General features: G+C 38.1%; 3 protein-coding genes across 4 annotated transcripts; 2 read left to right on the plus strand and 1 right to left on the minus strand.

Moving 5' to 3' along the window:
* Positions 1–266: 266 nt before the first annotated feature.
* On the plus strand, positions 267–4,741 carry LOC149016607 (alpha-(1,4)-fucosyltransferase-like). Its single transcript, XM_089154710.1, has 3 exons — positions 267–947; positions 3,483–3,656; positions 3,835–4,741. The coding sequence occupies exons 1-3, from the start codon at positions 444–446 to the stop codon at positions 4,432–4,434; spliced, it is 1,278 nt and encodes a 425-aa protein (XP_089010836.1). The 5' UTR covers positions 267–443; the 3' UTR covers positions 4,435–4,741.
* Positions 4,742–5,337: 596 nt separating this feature from the next.
* LOC149016608 (alcohol dehydrogenase-like) lies at positions 5,338–8,188 on the plus strand. The gene is made up of 10 exons (XM_089155901.1): positions 5,338–5,486; positions 5,817–5,953; positions 6,052–6,098; positions 6,203–6,528; positions 6,621–6,703; positions 6,802–6,877; positions 7,012–7,073; positions 7,188–7,283; positions 7,431–7,592; positions 7,731–8,188. The coding sequence occupies exons 1-10, from the start codon at positions 5,450–5,452 to the stop codon at positions 7,845–7,847; spliced, it is 1,143 nt and encodes a 380-aa protein (XP_089012027.1). The 5' UTR covers positions 5,338–5,449; the 3' UTR covers positions 7,848–8,188.
* A 530-nt stretch (positions 8,189–8,718) lies between these two features.
* Positions 8,719–17,531, minus strand: LOC149016609 (disease resistance protein At4g27190-like). Of its 2 annotated transcripts, none has more exons than XM_089154712.1 (5): positions 17,151–17,531; positions 12,382–17,067; positions 11,613–11,655; positions 10,778–11,518; positions 8,719–9,673 (listed from the first exon to the last, which is right to left on the minus strand). In XM_089154712.1, the coding sequence occupies exons 2-5, from the start codon at positions 15,394–15,396 to the stop codon at positions 9,486–9,488; spliced, it is 3,987 nt and encodes a 1,328-aa protein (XP_089010838.1). In that variant the 5' UTR covers positions 15,397–17,067; positions 17,151–17,531; the 3' UTR covers positions 8,719–9,485. The 2 variants fall into 2 exon arrangements, with proteins under 2 accessions (XP_089010838.1, XP_089010837.1); XM_089154711.1 differs by having other exon boundaries at positions 12,382–17,073.
* Between the last annotated feature and the right edge of the window lie 1,359 nt (positions 17,532–18,890).

The following is an 18,890-nucleotide window of genomic DNA, read 5'->3' on the forward strand; positions in this document are numbered from 1 at the left end:
TCATGCACGCCCGCCATGTTTGAATATCCATGTCATTTTTAAGGGTGGTCCATGCCAAATTAGGTGATTAGACATGTCGATGCTATTAAATTTCAGTTGGGCTTCCCAAGAAAATGATGAAAATATGTTTCCTGAGAAGACGGATGCACTTTTAAACTCATTATCAAGTGATTTATAAGTACGATTTTGGAACTCGTATTTCTCATCGTGTTAAATGTCAAATTTGAACTCGCAGGGTTGGTTCAGCTCGATAGGGCTGGGCCTAAGCTGAAAGGTTCAAAGAATCTCCAACTCAGTACGAGTCGTTATGGAATCGTCTGAACCCGGTTTAGATCGTGATTCATGTTGAGTCCAAGTCGTTCACAGATCAGAGAAAGAGTAGACGAAAAGAAACTTGATTCTAAACTACTGATATCTCTCTCTCTTTCTCTCCGCTGGGAGAGATGGAGAGATCGAATTGGAGTATTCTTCCCACTATGCAAGTGAAATCCATCAACTCTATCATTGTTGCTACAGTATCTTGTTTTGTTTTTCTATTTCTTCTCGTCTCAGGGTTCCTCGAATTACCATCTATCTCGTCTTCGCCGCCAGTTATTCGCAATTTCAGAGTTGATCGGAACTCATATGCTTCCGAGGATTTGTTGGGTTCTTTCAGAAAATGGGATTCTGTGGTTGGTTGCGCTCAATTTAGGGAAAAGCATAAACTTACTTCGAATAGTTCTTCTTCTTCTGTTTCTGCCCTCCAGGATGTTGATAGTTTCGTCGACTGTGGAGCGATGAAGATGAAGCATGTCAGTGTTCTTGTCAAACGGTGGACTTGGATTCCTGATAATTTGGATAATTTATATTCTTGCCGATGTGGGTTGACCTGCTTATGGACCAAGTCCCCTGTTTTGGTTGATAAACCAGACGCGTTGCTGTTCGAAAGCATGTCACCTCCACTTATGGTGCTCCTTTTCATCTCTTAACCTCGTTTGTATTCTGAATAGTTGGAGTGAAGAGTAGATTGTGCTTATCAGATATTATTTTGAATATCTGTAAGTTGTCTTCATATTGTTCTGCATTTAAAATGAATTGCTGAGCAATATTTCAAACCAGATGGGGGTGGAAATCATATGAATGTGATATGGACTTGATTAGATGCCAAAATTGGGTTGTCGTTCTGTATTTTTCGACCACTTCTATCATCCGGGCTTGATTGTTCATTGGGGTGAAGTCAGAAATATGTGGGTCTAGATTTTGAATTGGGACTGGTTAGAGGTTGTTGTATTAGATTTTGAATACTTGAAATGGGGGAAACAGAGAGTCGAAAACATAAATTTAAGGTATTATGATTATTAGTACAGATGAGGGAGTCGGTAAAAACCATTTATTATATCCAATATTTCCATATCTGACTTGTATTGTGCAAATCAAGATATAGGACCATAAAGGAAGATCTTATAGAAATGGTTGGGATCTAAACCTGTAAATCAAATTTCATAATGAAAATCAATCTTATGATTATTAGTACGGATGAGGGAGTAAAAACCATTTATTATATCCAATATTTCCATATCTGTCTTGTATTGTGCAAATCAAGATATAGGGCCATAAAGGAAGATCTTATAGAAATGGTTGGGATCTAAACCTTTAAATCAAATTTCATAATGAAAACCAATTTTAGGAAGCTAAAATGCTGAAAGTTGAAGGTTCAATGTCTCCTAAATCAGCCAGCTGATGAGTCTAAAATTTTGGTTGAAGGTTGTTGCTAACTAACCAGGCCACCCGATGAGTCTGAAATTCTTGTCAAAGGTTGTCCCTATCTTGTTGGTCTTGTATATATAGCTAAAATATCATAGAGATTCTGAGAAGTTATGGGGGTGGATGGTGAAACAATCTCTAAGACTGAAAATCCAGTTCTAGCAGTGGAAGAGTTATAGAAGCTCCAAAGTTTCGAGAAAGGAAGGAGATTTACAGTTTGGTAACATTTTCAGTGGTAAGATTTCCAAACCATGATTTAATAACAGTAGAAGTTACAAATATAACCCTTAAGTACTCAACATGGTGTAAAGCTTCACTAAAAACCAAAGCCATGTACCCAAATACCCCCTATAGTATTCAGGTAGATATGGGTTTATGTTAGGATTAGTTCTAATTTTTGTTTCTTATTTTATTCATGTTATTTAAATCATAGGAAGGTGATTCCCCAATGTTATTTGAATTTCTCTTCTGTTTTAGATTAGATAGAATTAGAATCAAGTTATGATTTCAGTTTGTTATAGAATTAGGATTTATGTTGCTTTAATCCGCATGAGGGCATGTAAACAGTGATTTGAGTTGGATTTTAAAATTGAATGAAAAAGTTTACCACTTTGCTACCCATTGTAGTGACCTGTGTGCGTATCCCTCTTTCTTCCTCATCTCAGGTGTAGTCCTGCCTTCAATTTTTGTTTTGGCCAATTTATTTGGCTTTGCTTCATATTCATACTGTATACCTATGCTGCTTCTCCTCTCCGTTGCTGTCAAACTAACTGAATTGGAAGATACTTTGTATTAGTTATCCATGAAGTCTAAGACTTGAGGCAGAGGAGAGGTCTAATGCACAGCTAGAAGGGGGGGGGGGGTTATTTTCACAGTATCAAATTGTGTTCTAGAAAGTCATTTCAGGCTGACAAAATTTGCAGAATACTGATACTTCACACAAACTTTGCAATTTTTTTTTTCCCCGGAGGTTTGTTTGGTCATTTCAGGTGTAAGATGCTGAAATACTGAATAAAATGAATGAAATAGGCGAATGTGCATTTTTTTTTCAGACCGGAATCTTTTAATCCCATTCCTTGTTTTTTTTTTTTTTTTTTTGGCATTTCAAAATGCCATCTTCTTTCAGGTCTGGAATATTAGAAAATTTTGAGATTTCAGTGAAATTTTGACAACTTTTTTGAACCTGAGTAACAATAACGCTCTGCTAGTTACTGTGTTTACTCTAACGTGAGATTAGTGCTCCTTTTATTGTTTCACATGACAGAGAGGGTCAGGCTGTACTTGGCCCTTGGACAACAATCTGAAACAATCCATTTGCAACTTCACATGACTGAATGTTGTTTTGTTTCATGCTCTGATCATAATATAAATTTACAAAGGGATCACTCACCACAGTTAATGGAGTCTTGCTATTATCTGGCACAAATTGCTCAGGTCTGCATGGGATTCCTTGCTTACAATTTTTCAGTCATTTGATGACAATCTGTTTTTTTGGTGTTGGATTTAATTGCACTTGTTGTATACTTAGTGAGATGATTTTGGGAAATCTAGTTTCCACTTTTGATTTCTAAAGCAGATGCTTAACCTTGAAAGAATAGGTATTCTAGTCTCAACTACATCATTAGGTTTATCATGGTATGCATTTATCATGGATTTATTTCACTTATTTTTGTCTGGTTATTCTACCTTGAACTACTTCCTTTGGGGTTTCTTGTCATTTGTTTTTGTTCTTTTGCTAGAGACGAGATGGTGATCCACTTCGGGTATATATGGACCTTGAAGCTGGGAGAAAACGGTCTGGCCGTGAGGATATTTTTATTAGTTATCACCCTGCTGATGATGTGCAGTCAACTTATGCTGGTGCCATGTTCCATAACGGTCGAAATTATCACCTGTCCTCTTATAAGAACACTGTAAGCTTCTGTCATTTTATTTCCTTCTCCTTTCTTATGATTTCTCCTTCGTGTGTATGTGTGTGTTCAGAGGCACTGTGCAAGCACTCTGGCAATTCTTTCAATACATTTCTTCCATTGTTTTTTCATCATTTGGGTTTGGAAACTTAAGCTCAGAGTATTATTGTGACCTCTTCAGGAAACACTTGTCTACTGGTCTTCCTCAAGGTGCGTTCCTCGAAGGAACAGACTTGCTCAGAGTCTTCTCAAATATTTGCCTCACCATTCATTCGGCAAGTGCCTGAACAATGTTGGAGGCCTGGATATGGCTCTTGATAAGTACCCTGATTGTGTAAATAATGACAACTCTGCTCCAAAATGGTGGGATCATATACATTGTGCCATGTCTCACTACAAGTTCGTCCTTGCGATTGAGAACACCATGATTAAGAACTACATAACTGAGAAGCTATTTTATGCCCTAGATTCAGGTTCAGTCCCCATCTACTTTGGTGCTCCAAATGTCTGGGATTTTGTCCCACCATACTCAATTATAGATGGGACCAAGTTCAGCTCCATGGAAGAACTTGCTTCCTATGTGAAGACCCTTGCAAACGATCCTGTTGCCTATGCTGAATATCATGCTTGGAGGCGGTGTGGTGTAGTAGGTAACTATGGGAAGACCCGTGCAGCAAGCCTCGACACATTGCCCTGCCGGTTGTGTGAACTTGTAAGTAGCAAAGGTGGCAGGAATCATAGAGCACCAAACAGCCACAACACAACACTCCCTTTCTCTTAAACTAGAAAGAAAAAAAGAAAAAAAATCCCTCTTCTTCCCCAGGTCTTCTTTTAGAGGATTTTGTAATTCAATATTGCAGTGTGTATACAAGGAAATACACATTATAGTAATGATTTCAAATTTTGTGCCACATTTGGTTTATAGATTTAGATTCATAATGAAATTTGGGTTTATCAGCTTAGACCCAGCTTTACATAAAAAGATGAAAGGTAATTTTTATTCCTTTTTCATTCTTATCTATAAGAATCCATTATATGTGATTAGGTGTGTTTTGTGTTGCATGATATTTCACGGAAGGTACTTATAAATTTTTCTTTACACATTAGGTTGGCATTGCGCTAAATAAAAATATCAGTATTTATCTACGTCATTACCTTCGCTATAACTCACTGGAGATGATATGTTTCAACCAACTTGCACACAATATGTGAATTTTAAACATGGAATCCATTTTTTAAAGCTAAGGCCGAACTTCAGCAATACTATATCATTCATTTGTATATATTTTGTGAAGAAACAAACAGAACTTCGTTGGATTTTGTTTGTTTGTTTAGCTATCCTTCTCCCTTCTTATGACAAAACCATGGTTATGTGTCAAGCTGGTTTTGGATTTGATAAAACCAGATATGCAAAACCATGGATCTGCGTGGTCAACTATATTATTTTGCAGGATCAACCATTGGATTAGAAATACTAGTTTATATATTGTGTACATGGTCAAACCCAAAAAGGAAACTCAAATTCAAAGCTTTCCCGCGTCATGTAAAGCTCTAGATATGGATTGTTGAAACCGGAAACCAGAGTAGATGTTATGAGAAACTATGGGATTGATTTTAAATATGCAACTAGTAAATTGCTGAATTTTCTCGAAGTTCTAAGCTCTTATAAATACTGGGTAGTTCTCTTCAACACGTACCAACTAAGCACACAAGAGTGAGCAAATCAATCCTTCAGAGTTCAGAGAATTGTAAAGATTTCTACTTTTTGGTGATAGAAACAAGTGAGAAAGAGAGAGATGTCGAGCACTGCTGGCAAGGTGATACGTTGCAGAGGTATAACAGACACAACTTTTTCTTGAACTATTGGTTGGATATTCGAAGTTGGTTTTCTCTATTGATCTTTTGAATCCTCAGCTCCTGTCTGGTAATCCATTTGCTGGTTGGGTGTTATTTTATGAATTGGGGTTCTGTAGTGTTTTTGTACTAATGGGTTTTGGTTTTCCGCTATCCATCAATAAAAATCAGTTGAGGGTTTGGCATATTTTACCATCTAAAAGAGTTTGTTTCAATATTCCAGTGTGTTTCTTTTCCTTTTGGATTTTCTGCAATGCATTCTTACCAACTTGCTTTAACAGAGACCTTGATTATATATTATGTTTGCAGCTGCGGTGGCATGGGAAGCAGGGAAACCATTGTCCATTGAGGAAGTGGAGGTGGCACCACCTCAAGCAATGGAAGTTCGTCTGAAGATTCTCTATACAGCCCTGTGCCACACTGATGTATACTTCTGGGAAGCAAAGGTAACAATCTCTGCAATAATTTGTTTTGAGCAGATAAACCTCTGTTCTTCAGGAATCCTCGTGGAAATGATACTGATATGGGCTTTATTGCTTTGCAGGGACAAAATCCTCTGTTTCCTCGTATCTATGGTCATGAGGCAGGAGGGTATGTTAATTACAGCATAGAAAAGAAAATAACTACTGATTTTATTGCATTACATAACTCAAAATATTGATTCTGGGTTTTATGAATTGTTGTTTATGATTTAGGATCGTGGAGAGTGTGGGAGAAGGTGTGACTGACTTGAAACCAGGAGACCATGTCCTCCCTGTGTTCACTGGAGAATGCAAGGAGTGTGACCACTGCAAATCAGAGGAGAGCAACATGTGCAACCTTCTCAGGATAAACACAGACAGGGGCGTGATGATTGGGGATGGAAAGTCAAGGTTCTCCATAAAGGGCAAACCCATTTACCACTTCGTCGGAACTTCCACATTTAGTGAATACACAGTGTGCCATGTTGGATCCATCGCCAAGATCAACCCCTTAGCACCTCTTGATAAAGTCTGTATCCTCAGTTGTGGAATCTCCACAGGTGAGTGAAATTTTGTTCATTTTCAAAATTTTCAATTTTGGTTATAGAAAACTACATCATCTAATCAATGAAATCTACAATTGTTTCTTAAGGTTTTGGAGCCACAGTGAATGTTGCAAAACCTAAGAAGGGTTCAACAGTAGCTGTTTTTGGATTGGGAGCTGTGGGCCTTGCTGTAAGATTCTATACAGCCATTGTCTTTCTGTTTTTCGTGTGGTCAATCAGTATACTCAACTGATGATTAATTGTGTTATGGTGTTTCTGTGTAATTAGGCTGCTGAAGGGGCAAGGTTTTCTGGTGCTTCAAGGATAATTGGTGTTGATGTGAACTCCAACAGATTCCATGAAGGTAAATTTAGCCAGAACTAGCTAGCCTACAGTAAATTAGTCATTCTGATGCATTTGTACAGATTTGTTCTCTGTAATTGTAGATCAATGTGGAAAGCAAGATTGCTCCTTTATTGAACTTTTCCTTTTATACAGCAAAGAAGTTTGGTGTCACAGAGTTCGTGAACCCAAAGGACTGTAAGAAACCAGTTCAAGAGGTATCACCACCATATGGTTTTTATTGATTGTCTACACTTTTCATCTCTCAGGATTATGGATTTGAAGTCCTGTACCATGTTTAACCTAGGCTGTCATTTCTATATCCAATTTAGGTAATTGCTGAGATGACTGATGGAGGAGTCGATCGGAGCATTGAGTGCACTGGAAACATTAATGCAATGATCTCTGCTTTTGAATGTGTCCACGACGTATGTATTAACGACATCATTTTCATTCTTCTACTATTTTCTTGCCTCATCCCTGAACATAATATTCTTCTCGGTTGAGCATGAAGTTTGAAATCTGGATTATTTCTTCTGCATATCAATCATCTTCTTAAATGATCACTTCCTCAGGGTTGGGGTGTGGCTGTTGTTGTGGGTGTTCCACATAAAGATGCTGTTTTCAAGACACACCCCATTAATTTATTGAACGAAAGAACTCTCAAGGGAACCTTCTTTGGGAACTATAAACCACGCTCTGATCTTCCCTCTGTTGTTGAACTGTACATGAAAAAGGTATTATTGTGAACTTTATCCATTATTTCTATAATTAAAAGGTATGGAATTTATTGTAAGAATTTCAATTACTTCTATTTTACTGTTATGCAGAAATTCAAGAAAGAACTGTTAATTCTTGATGTCTTTGTTGTGCAGGAACTTGAACTAGAGAAATTCATTACACATGAAATCTCATTCTCAGATATTAACAAGGCCTTTGATCTCATGCTTAAGGGAGAAAGTCTTCGATGCATCATGCGAATGGAAGAATAAAATGTGATTGAAGCTAGCATTTGGATGAAGTAAAGAAAAAGCTGAGTCTGTGGTGTTTGTGTAGATGGCTATAATACTCTGTTGTGAAGTTGAATAGTTAATTTTCTCATTTTCATTGTATCTACCACCCTATGTCATTTTTTAGCTTGGCAGTTTGTGTAGAAAGAAAATAAACGTTTGTTGTTTCTTATAGTCTATGAAGATTGTGTTAATACATCTACAGTTCTCTTAATTATAATGGGATTATGAAAAGAGGTTTACAGCAAAGAGGAAATAGATGCAAATGTTTTGAAAAAAAATGGTGAAAATGACTCCCAAAAGGAGAAAGGTTATAACCTACTAACATTAACTTTTTCACCCATTGTGCTATTCCAGAATTCATTTAACAGTGTATATAATGGAAGGGTAAGATTTTTTATATTGTTGAAAGTTGTTTGATGCAGCATAATTTTCTGTTTCACCTATCAACAAGTAAATTGATCTGATATCTGAAACACCAAATTGCTTACCTTTCAATAAACCATGGAGTTGAAGAATCATATCCATGTGTCCTGTACTGCTGGATTGTCCTTAATCTGTAACCATAGATTGGATCTCCAAACAACAAAAACAACAGAGTAGAGTTTTGGCATACTATAACTGCTACTGTTTTGTGCAGATGATTGCCTTCACTGTCATGAATAGTGAAAAAAAGTGTGGGCTTTGAACCACCGCCCCCTGGACAGTTGAGGCATGTTTTCCCAATTGGCGAAACCAGCAGGTAGAGTTTCATTCGTTGCAAGCAGTAGAGATTTGAATCAGTTTGCTCTAAGACGGAGGGGTGATAAGCATTCAGAAGTGGATTGAATATATTGGATGCCCATCCTTTTCAATCTATGTTTTGTCACCTCCCCAGAATCAAGTTGTGACTATCCAAATTATGATGTTCACTTTACCTAAAAAAGAACAGAAAAGGTGCAAAGCCCCATCACTAAATCCTTGGTTTAAACAAGCATGTTAAGCATAACCAGCATCAACTCTGTAGTTCTCTAGCAATCTTCTCTAATGAAAAATTACTGAATGTCTATTTATACCATAAAGGATATCTTTTCACCTACTACTTAATTAAACCAAGCAAGTAACCATGCCTGTTCTTCCTTGCTCTTTGTAATTGTGGAAAGGCAGGTTTTGCTGAATGGGGTTGAGGCAGAGATTGCCACAAACATGGAAAGGGTGGTGAGGAGACATCTAGAGGGCAGAGTAAATGGTGGCTAGGGTGCCGTGGGTAATCTGAAAATCTTAATGCCCAATGAGGGAAGAAGTTGAGCGATTCTGCTTTTCTGATGGAACCAAAGAAACGAGTTGTGTAAATCTTTTTAACATTCACTCCTTATAGCTATTCAGGTTGGGTCACAGGAATCCCTAATGCTCAATCCAAACATGCAACTGGCATTGATCTATATTAACATGTACCTGCACTTGTGCTTTAACAAATAACTTGTTCATAACCAAACACTTCTTTGAAACTCAAATGGTTCAAGTTTCTGAGATAACAATAAAATCATGAAACACACTTCAATAAAATTCAGAGGAAACAAGAGAATAAAAAGATATTAACTAATCCTAAAGGGACTTGGAACAACAACCAGGATTGAAATATCATTCTAAACTCCTTAACCAAATTACTCTTCTCTCTGTTGGCAAACTAATAAAAGTCTGCCTCCAGTTAGGATCCTGGAACATCTTGAGTGCCTGTAAGTAAACTTTGTCGCTCACACTATCGATGGCAGTTAGAACCTCAATGCATCTTGAGATGGAATATTTGTCAACCTCTCCTTTTTGAGAACCTACAGGAGAAACAAGGAATTTCCTGAGAATTATCAAACAGCATTCTGCTGTCTATGCAATTTAAGCAACGTTTTAGAAAATAGTTTTAGGTGTTGCCTAATTCGTGGAACTAAAATTTCATTGACATAACAAAGTTGCCTCACATAAACACACTGATCAAAGAATGTGAATACCTCAAATCGGGGTATAAGAACAACATCATGATCTTAAAGATCAGAATTATGCAGATTTCAGCTGACAATGAACTCTAGATGGAAAAAGGAGAAAAAGAAAGAACTCCACCAATATAGTCCATTGCTAATTTTTCTAGAGCTTGTGAATGAAGAATATTCCAGTTCTCAATCTGGAAACTCGGGCATAGTTGGATAATGTACCAGATAAAATAGAACACTCAAAAAGAAAGCCATAGTATCAGCATAACATATGCTAAAGTTCTTAATCCCAAAGGTAATGTTACAATACTCTAGAGGAGAAAACTCAGAATTCATGAAAGTCATGTAAGACTGTTCTAGAAAAAGACTGACAGGAAACCATAGTAAATTTGATTCTACACCTGGTGGAAAATGATGATCAATGAAGGTTGAAATCCCGAAAAGAAAAGGGAAACGGGTCAAATACTAGTCTCTATCATGGTCTTGGTAAACTATCACAGGTTTACTCTTTACTCATCAAGAGGTCAGAATGAAATCGGAGACAGCATAAGGAAGAGGTTTCGCTGTTAGAAAAGGAAGCTGTGATTCAGGCATTGATAATATTGGATTTCATCAACACTAATCAATCCATTTGTCTAATAAATTAGATAGATATTTTACTTTCTTAAGACATTTTCTATAAGCATATTGAATTCTTCAAATCAATTTGTTAACCGTAAGAGAGAAAATTCTTCAGCTGTGTCTGAGACTTTACACAGTAGTATCACTATTGTTAACGGTTAGAAAAACACAGTTACATGGTGTCAGTGGAAATTAGCAAAGGAAAATGACCTTGTAATTTCTATAATAATTGTTTCAAAAGATAACAGAGTTGATCTGGAGTAATAACTTTAAAACCATCAACACTAATTTTAGGAGTCTGCAGAAAACAACACTAGTTTGAGAGGTTACCTCCTGCATTGCTACTTTCTCCTTTCTCCCATGCACTTTTGACATCTGTTAGGTCACTCTTTGTATTAACATTGGATAAGAGGCTTCTTTCATGATTCTCCAATCTGCTACCACTTTCCCCAGACTTCCGCATTGTTGTGTCACCATTAGCTCCTTCATTACCTCTCAGTTTCCTAACTTCCCCTGGTTTTTCCATGGTGATGGCCTTAACAGTTGTGGTATTCCCTTTAGCATTTGATAATCTGTCACCATCCCTCAATGTGCTACCTTCTACTGGCCTGTCCTCAAGGATTCTTTGGCTAGCTGGCAAACTTTGTGAATTGCTGGCGATATTTGCTGAAGTGGCTAATTTCTCTGTTCTTAACAGGTTTCCTGTGCTGGTCTTCTGTGCTGTCTTTGTGTCCTCTCCTAGTTTTAGAGTTGCAGATTCATGTGAGATGATTAATCGCTTAACATGCTGTACGCCACTTCCTCCAGGACTCTGTGTTGAGGTGATGCCATTATTTTGATGCCCCACAGATCCTTGATGTTCAGGTGCTGGTGTTCCAATGGTGGGAGTGACATTTACACGAACGGTGCTTCGTCTGTTTCCATATCCTTCACTTGAGCTGACAAGCTCCTCATTTTGATATGTTACCACATACTGTATCCGTGAAGTTAATTGTATGGACTTGTAAACAAAGTCAACAAATGAGTGGCCTTCCCATAATCCAAACACCGTATATAAATGTGAACGAGGATCTGTAAGTTTGAGATGTAGTAATTGGGTGGGTCAGGTAATCTTAACTCAGTAATATAGAAATAAACAGGGACACTACCACAAGATGTCACTTACCGAGAGGTTTAGCTGTGCTCTGCATCCTTGAAGATATTGCTTCCTGCATCATTCAACTATTTTTTCAGCACACAACAAACACAGTTTTTGGATTTAAAATATATGACAAAACCTCAAGTGACGAGTAAAATAGTACATATGTAAATTTACATGCATGAATAGACATAATTTTATACATAGAAAATAACAGATGCAAATTTACACAGAAAACATTCCTAATGGTTAAAAACTGTCACTGCAAATGGTGTTACTTAGAATATACCAGGTTGCAGGATATGGTGAAATTCCTCTCCCCATTCCCCCTTTTTTCCTCTCTAACTCTCTTAATTTATGATGCTTGGAGTTTCTAGTTGAATCATGAACATTAATTGTTGTAGTAGTCACAAGAAATAATAGTGTGAACAATTAAGAAGTTTCATGATTACAGCAGATTAAATTATATAATTTGCAACCTCAAGTACTGGGTTCTAGTAGAAACGTCATTTATTTCATCATCAATGTACTTGCAACTAGGCTAAGCACTACTCTCTTATCAGTATGTGTTTAGTGTTACTACTATTTCAGCAATACTCAAAGATCATGTACAAATGCACATACACATACAAATGCATAGATATGGATCAAAAAATTATGCCCAGGCCAGTGCATTAGATATTTAAGAATAATGAGAGGTGGAAAATTCCCCCCCCCCCCAACCCAAAAAGAAAAAACAGGTAACAAACATATATAAACAAAATAAATCTGTGTGAGAGAAGTTTGTGGATCATACCACCCATTGTGAGAAATGCAGCCGCAGAACAGCGTTTAGCTGGCCATAATGTGCCTTCTGCACATCAATATCTAGCAATCTGCCCATTACAAGGGCTCTTATCCTCCTAAATTTGGGTGTGAATAGCAATCCAGAAGCAAAAGTCTTCAAATTTGGACAGGTATCAATGATCACTTCTTCCAAGGATGGACATTCAAAAGTAGCATCTCCTCCATAAAAACATGTCACATTAATCACCTCCAGAAGTCGAACAATTCTCAACCTTGGGAATACAATTGTCTCATGCAACTCCTCTGTTCCTTCCCTTCCCACAATTTCTTCCATTGCTTTGTTAAATGATACTTCGAGCTCTTCCAATTGCTGCAAATTTTTAGCTTGGCCTGCAGTCATGACTTTCCTCAGTAGTGGGCAGTTGAACACTCGTAAGATTCTTAGATTCGTGAAACACCCAGTTGGAAGCTGACCAAGGCAAATGTCCTTCAAGTGGGATAGATTGATGAGATACAGTTTCACTAGATTAACAAATGCAGATCTGCTCTGGTTCCATCCTGTTGCATTCATGAGAGATTGTACTATAGTACAGGCATGGATAACAAGGACCTGCAAAGAATGTAGTAAACCACATTTATCAAATTCTATTAGAATATTCACCGCCCTTCTTGGTGTATACTTGAGCCCCAGTGTTGTAGCCAGTATCTCCCTCTGGAACCAGCGAGGCAAATTGTTGATCACAATATCATTGAGGATCAAGTCTCTAGGCGTTCTAGATAAATTTTCAATTACAAGTGCATCTTCAGTTGCCCTGCCAACTAGTATGCAAAATTTTGCCAACCTTGGAAGAAAATCAGCTTCCTTGGGAACACATTCTTCACGTGCTATGTCAACTTGCAGAATGTTCAAACGACTCAAGCTAGTCAGCTCATCAAGGCTTGCATTGGCATTTTCTCTTCTATTTCCTTCTTGAACAGCAACCATACCCCATTCATTAAAGCTTCTTTTCATGTATAGTTCTTCCAACTGAGAAAGCCTCGATAAAATTCCAGGTGGAATTTTAGTGAAATGACAAGAAGTCAAATCCAACAACCTTAAATTCAAAAATTGAGCTATTTCTCTTGGGAAGGCCACCAGCTGAAAATGCCCTAACCGAAGTATCTCTAATCTGTTTAGAGCTCCAAATTTGAGATCTACTGGTGTATTCATTGCATAAAACACACGTATACAGAGTACACGCAGTTTTGTCAACCATTCAAACAATAATGGTGAGGGATACTGAAAGATATTATGACTCAGATCCAATACTCTAAGTTCTCTCATCTTCTTAAAAAAGCTACTGGGCATTGTAACGGGTGTGTGGCCATAGCATTCTTGCAGCAACAAGGTATGGAGCCTTGGGTAGTTCAACCCTTCAGGAAGATCACGGAGAGCGGGATTACCCATCAATGAGATACTTGTATATTTTTCAGATGCTGAATTGTTCCTGGGCCAGTTTTGCAATCCTACATCTGCTCTTACCATGCATAAATCAGTAGAACTGGAACTAGATGCAATAGAAATGGCCATATCCCGAATAACATCATGCATTCTAACACTCCCTATAGCATAATCAAATGATGCATCCCAATCTGGCCCCAACCCATCTAACAACAAGCAAGAAGATTTCAGATTCTCTACAATCATAAGCGTCCGATCCCTTGCTTCTTCTATTGTGTCTAAATCTTGAAACAGCCCCAATCCAACCCCATATTCCACCAACAACTCTATGCTGATATCGTAATCTTCGGGAAACAAGGAACAAAGTAAGAATAGTGTCCTTTCTTCTTCTCTGTCTAGATAATCATAACTCAGCTTCAAACATGGCAGCGCTCTTCCATGCATTCCTTCTATGTTTGTTGTCATAGACTTTTGAAGTTGATCTCTTGCTGCTTTCCAAACTCTCAAATTGTTCTTATCTCGCAGTGCCCTTCCAACCGTGACAAGTGCAATGGGTAAACCACCACATTCTTTGGCAACATCCCTTGCAATATCTTGGATTGCTGCACTGTTAACTATGTCACCAGCATTCCTTGTAAACAAATTCCAAGCATCTCTTTCTGACAAGGGATGTAAGGGTATTATCCTTGTATGGTTTCCCATATTACCTATCTCATGGCATACAGTCTCTCTTCTTGTGGTAACTAAAACCTTACAGCCCCTATGACTGTCACCTATGGGAATTCCCACTTCAGATAAATCTATTGCATCCCATATGTCATCCAGTATCACAAGCACCTTCCTTTCCCTTCTGAATCGCTCAGACAGCTCCGCTGCCCTTACAAGTATATTTGCTCCCTCCCTATATTGTATTCCTAACAGAGTGGCAATTTGAGCCTGAATCCTTGCCAAGTTAGGTTTTTGGGAAATGACTACTGTTACTACCCTATCAAAAAGCCCATCTTCTTTAGCTCTTCTACCCACCTCTTTTATCAGCACTGTCTTACCCGCTCCACCCATACCATGTAACCCAATTACATGTACTTCTTCATCCATTAATCCCTCCATAACCTTCTCTATTGCTAACCTGCTTGACTCAAATTCCACAAAATCTGCAGCTGGGTTTGCATTTGTGTCAGGAGGACGAGCAGGCTGTGATACCCTATCAAACCTCCCTTCCTCTAATAGGACCCCAACCTGCTTCACAATCTCCTCTGCATTTTTACTTAGTACATAACGCGTGCTACATTTCCCAGTCTTTCTAGGAATGAAATCATCATCAAACAACCTCCCAACTTTTAATTCAATCTCAGTTGTTCTTTCCATCCACCTCTTCACTGTTTCTAAGATTGGCTCTCCTCTCACTTGTGCTTGTTCCACCGAATGGTCAACATCTCTCTTCACTGCTTTTAGATTTTCCACCTGTTCCCGGAGGTTATTGACATTACTTTTGTAACTAACGCAATAAGAAGTATGACGCCAGAGAAGATTCCCAAGCTCTGTAGCTGGCTTTGCCAAGATCCCCAATACCCCAAGACTAACCATGGTAATTAGAATTGAATGGTGTGCGGCATATGATAGAACACACACAAGATAATGAGTTTGTGTTCGGCAACAAGAAGGGGGAAAACACCCAAAACAGGTAGCCAATAGTTGGCAAAGAAATTAAAGGAAGATGGAGAAAGGCAAGACAAAGCAGATGGAATGAACTCAATAACGAATTGGAGCTAGAAAAGACAAATTAATCAGAATTCCAGGGTATGTGACATGGAAGAGTGCACACAAAGCAGCATGTACTCTAAAAATGAACTGAAGGAAGGGAAAGAAGCAAAATAGAGCAGATGATAGAAACCTCAGTGGAACAGTGGGTCTTGGAAGATTAGTACATGACACATGATATAATGCCCAAAAAGCAGAATGTACTCCAAAAATGAGCAAAGAAAGGAAAGAAACTAAATAGAAACATCAATGGAACTGCATGCATGCGTGGCTCTTGGAAGGTCAGTCAGAATCATATAGCACTTAACAGTTAATAGTGTGCACAGACAGTAGTGTGCAACATTCTGAACACATAATAACAAATCTAACCAAAAGCACCTATAATATGGTACAAATACAATGGAAAACAACAAATAAGAAGAACCAGCACAGTTGATGAAAGGAACAATGATACTGAATTGGTGTTGGAAGAGAACTATATACTTACTTAGTCCAAAATAACAAGAAGAATTTACCAAACTAGAACCAGAAGAAAATATAACTAAAATTTGAGGTGGGATGTTACTTATCTCTTCAGGCTCAGTTACAAATGGTGCTACCAGTGATGAGAAGAATCACAGAAATCAACCAGCTGCTGCTTGCATAGGATTTGAGTGATATTAATGTCCTCCAGGTCACTAATGGGAGCCAGGAAGAATTGTTTGGAGATCGACGTGCAAACATCTTCCTTGAATAGTTTATAGATTTTGGTTTTCATAAAATTATCCTTGAAGATGAGATTCGTATTCCTTGCAATGCTTCAGATATAAAACATTGTCTAGGCAAGCAATTTCTTGATGTTTTAAAATTTCTGGGAGTCAACTCTCAGGTATACATAGGATTACTCTAAGTAATAACTATTTGGGCCAAGACACTACAAAATTCAAGATAATCATGTCTAAGACAATGCATCAGAAGTTGGATTTGTTCATTTCATATTCTCGTACAAATAAATTTGTGACTATTAGTTGTCTAGTTGACCTTTAAATTAAATATATTATCTGGAAGTATCATAACTGCAACCAATGATTGCTTGTAGTTGCTGGTTTGTCAATGGTGACCAATTAAAAATGCTTAAGAAATGAACAAGGTTCCCTGCAACTTCTCAAGCAGCCCACTTCCATGTTGTTTGGCACATCAAAGATTCTGAAAAATTAAGATTCTTTTTATTTTTTTAATATAGGAAAATTTTCAAGGGCACCCAATAAATATTGCAAAAAGCATAAACACACTAAAATTATGCCAAATTGGCATAAGCATCCTAAAATGTCACTTGAAATTGCACAACACCACCTTCCATAATCTCATTCCTCATCGTAGTAGTAATTTTCTTCAGCTTCCTTGCAAGACGTTTTTCAGCACATCACACTAATTTGAGATAACATCTCCTTCCTGCCTCTGCGCTTCCGCATCTTTGTCTTCTTTCTTTCTTCTGGTGAAACCTACTCGAATCAAAACCTACAACTGGAAACAAATGAAAACTCAAAATCCAAAAACCCATCAATTTTTTGGGTAGATTAATTGCGTAAAATGTTACTTACAAAAGCAAAAATGCGAATTTGACAAAATGACTTATGGAGATGACCGAGATTGGGAATCAAGAGTTCCGGAGAGAATATCAATATGTGTTCGTGGTAGCATAAGGATTTGCCAAGTGGGAAGGATACAGAAACTTAATATTGAAAAAATGAATTGAAATCAAACCAAAGACGGTGGAGGTAGAACTGGGTACTTGCATGTTTCAGGTAATTCATCCATTGTCAACACCCAACCCAAGCTCTGTACAATCACAACTGAGGAGAAGAGTAGATCAGATCATTGTTCTATACCTCAATCCTTCGTTTCCCGACGCTTTATGGGGAACTTGTGTCATTCTAGGGATGATTAAGGGTAGAATGGTCATAAAAGTATCGAAAATCAGTTACCATCAGCACCTGACATACTAACGGGGATTTTTGTTCGCCGCTGTGCGGATATCCATCCGCGCAACCGCCAGAATTTGACACGTCAGCGTGGGAAAATGAACGATTTGGATTCTTTAAATAAATTTTTATATTTAAAATGTTTTAACATATTACAATTATTCGTCCCTCAAATTCTTTATATTTACAAAAGTCAATCCTGATCATATCGGTGAAGGTGGTCTTGGCGAAGGATTTGAAGGATGAGAGAACACTATTTGAAGCTAGGCTAAGTTGTGGTGAGCTTAAAAACTCGGTAGTTTTCACAGGAATGTCGTTCTTGCTTGTGGGTTTCATGAACTGACCTATTCTTGTTGTTTTTCTTGTAGTGGAATTCTCGCCTAAGGATTTCATCCTCAACAAGAAGAGGAAGAAAGGTATGGCACCTACTGAGATCTAGGTCTACCCATCTATGAAGAAACAAAAGGCTTCTCCTTTGGTTGAGGTCGAATTGCAGAAAAGGATAAATGAACAGTGGTGGGTGGCAATGAGAGAAATCCCATTAAGGATCTAGAGGCTGTTGTGCAGCTCAAGCCCATGAAGGAGAGGGAGAGGGTGAGGGAGATGGTCACTTCCATGAAAGCAGAAACCATGGAATTGAAGGGACTGAACAAGATGGAAGAGAACGTCACCAGATTTTCCATCAGAGGAGCAGGGAACGAGTGTGGGTCGAAGAAGCTTTTCATTCATTGGAAACCGAGACCTTTCATCAGTGTTGAGGTCAACTTTGAAGTAGGCTGAAGAAGTCGTTCACTCTGTAGAAGCCCAGATCGAGATCTCCGAATCAGCTAGGTTAAAATCCGAAAAGAGGTTCAATGTTCTTCAAGATCGATTGCTGAGGGCCTAGGCTTGGAGTGAAAAACAGAAGAACTTAATAGAGTTATTGCAGGAAGAAGCACTAGCAAGTAAGAAGAGAATAACAAGACTTGAAAATCAAAAATAGAAGATCATCAAAACGAAATAATGAGTTTAACAACTAACATTGAGAAGATAATTGAGGCAAGGAAGCAACTTTCAAAGAAATTAACTGCCACTGCAGAACGTGATCGCAGACCATTCTTTCTCCGTGTAAGAGGGATTTGATTGCAATTTTGACGGCGTTCAGTCAGTTTTTGATCTTAGGCTCCAGGACATCCCAAGATTCCCAACCCATCTTACGAATCTTTGAAAAGGTAAGACGCTCCACTCCAAGCTTGTAAAGAGCCTCATCTACGATGCACTTTCTCATGATCTTGTATATATGTTGGAGGGGTTAGAAGAGCTTGTATGGCCGGATGAAGTTTAGGATCTGTTTTCACCGAGATGATCAGGGATTGGTTT

This window comes from Hakea prostrata, chromosome 5 (genome assembly GCF_041222555.1).
Source record: "Hakea prostrata isolate BN-2017 chromosome 5, UWA_Hpros_2, whole genome shotgun sequence".
Taxonomy (NCBI): domain Eukaryota; kingdom Viridiplantae; phylum Streptophyta; class Magnoliopsida; order Proteales; family Proteaceae; genus Hakea; species Hakea prostrata.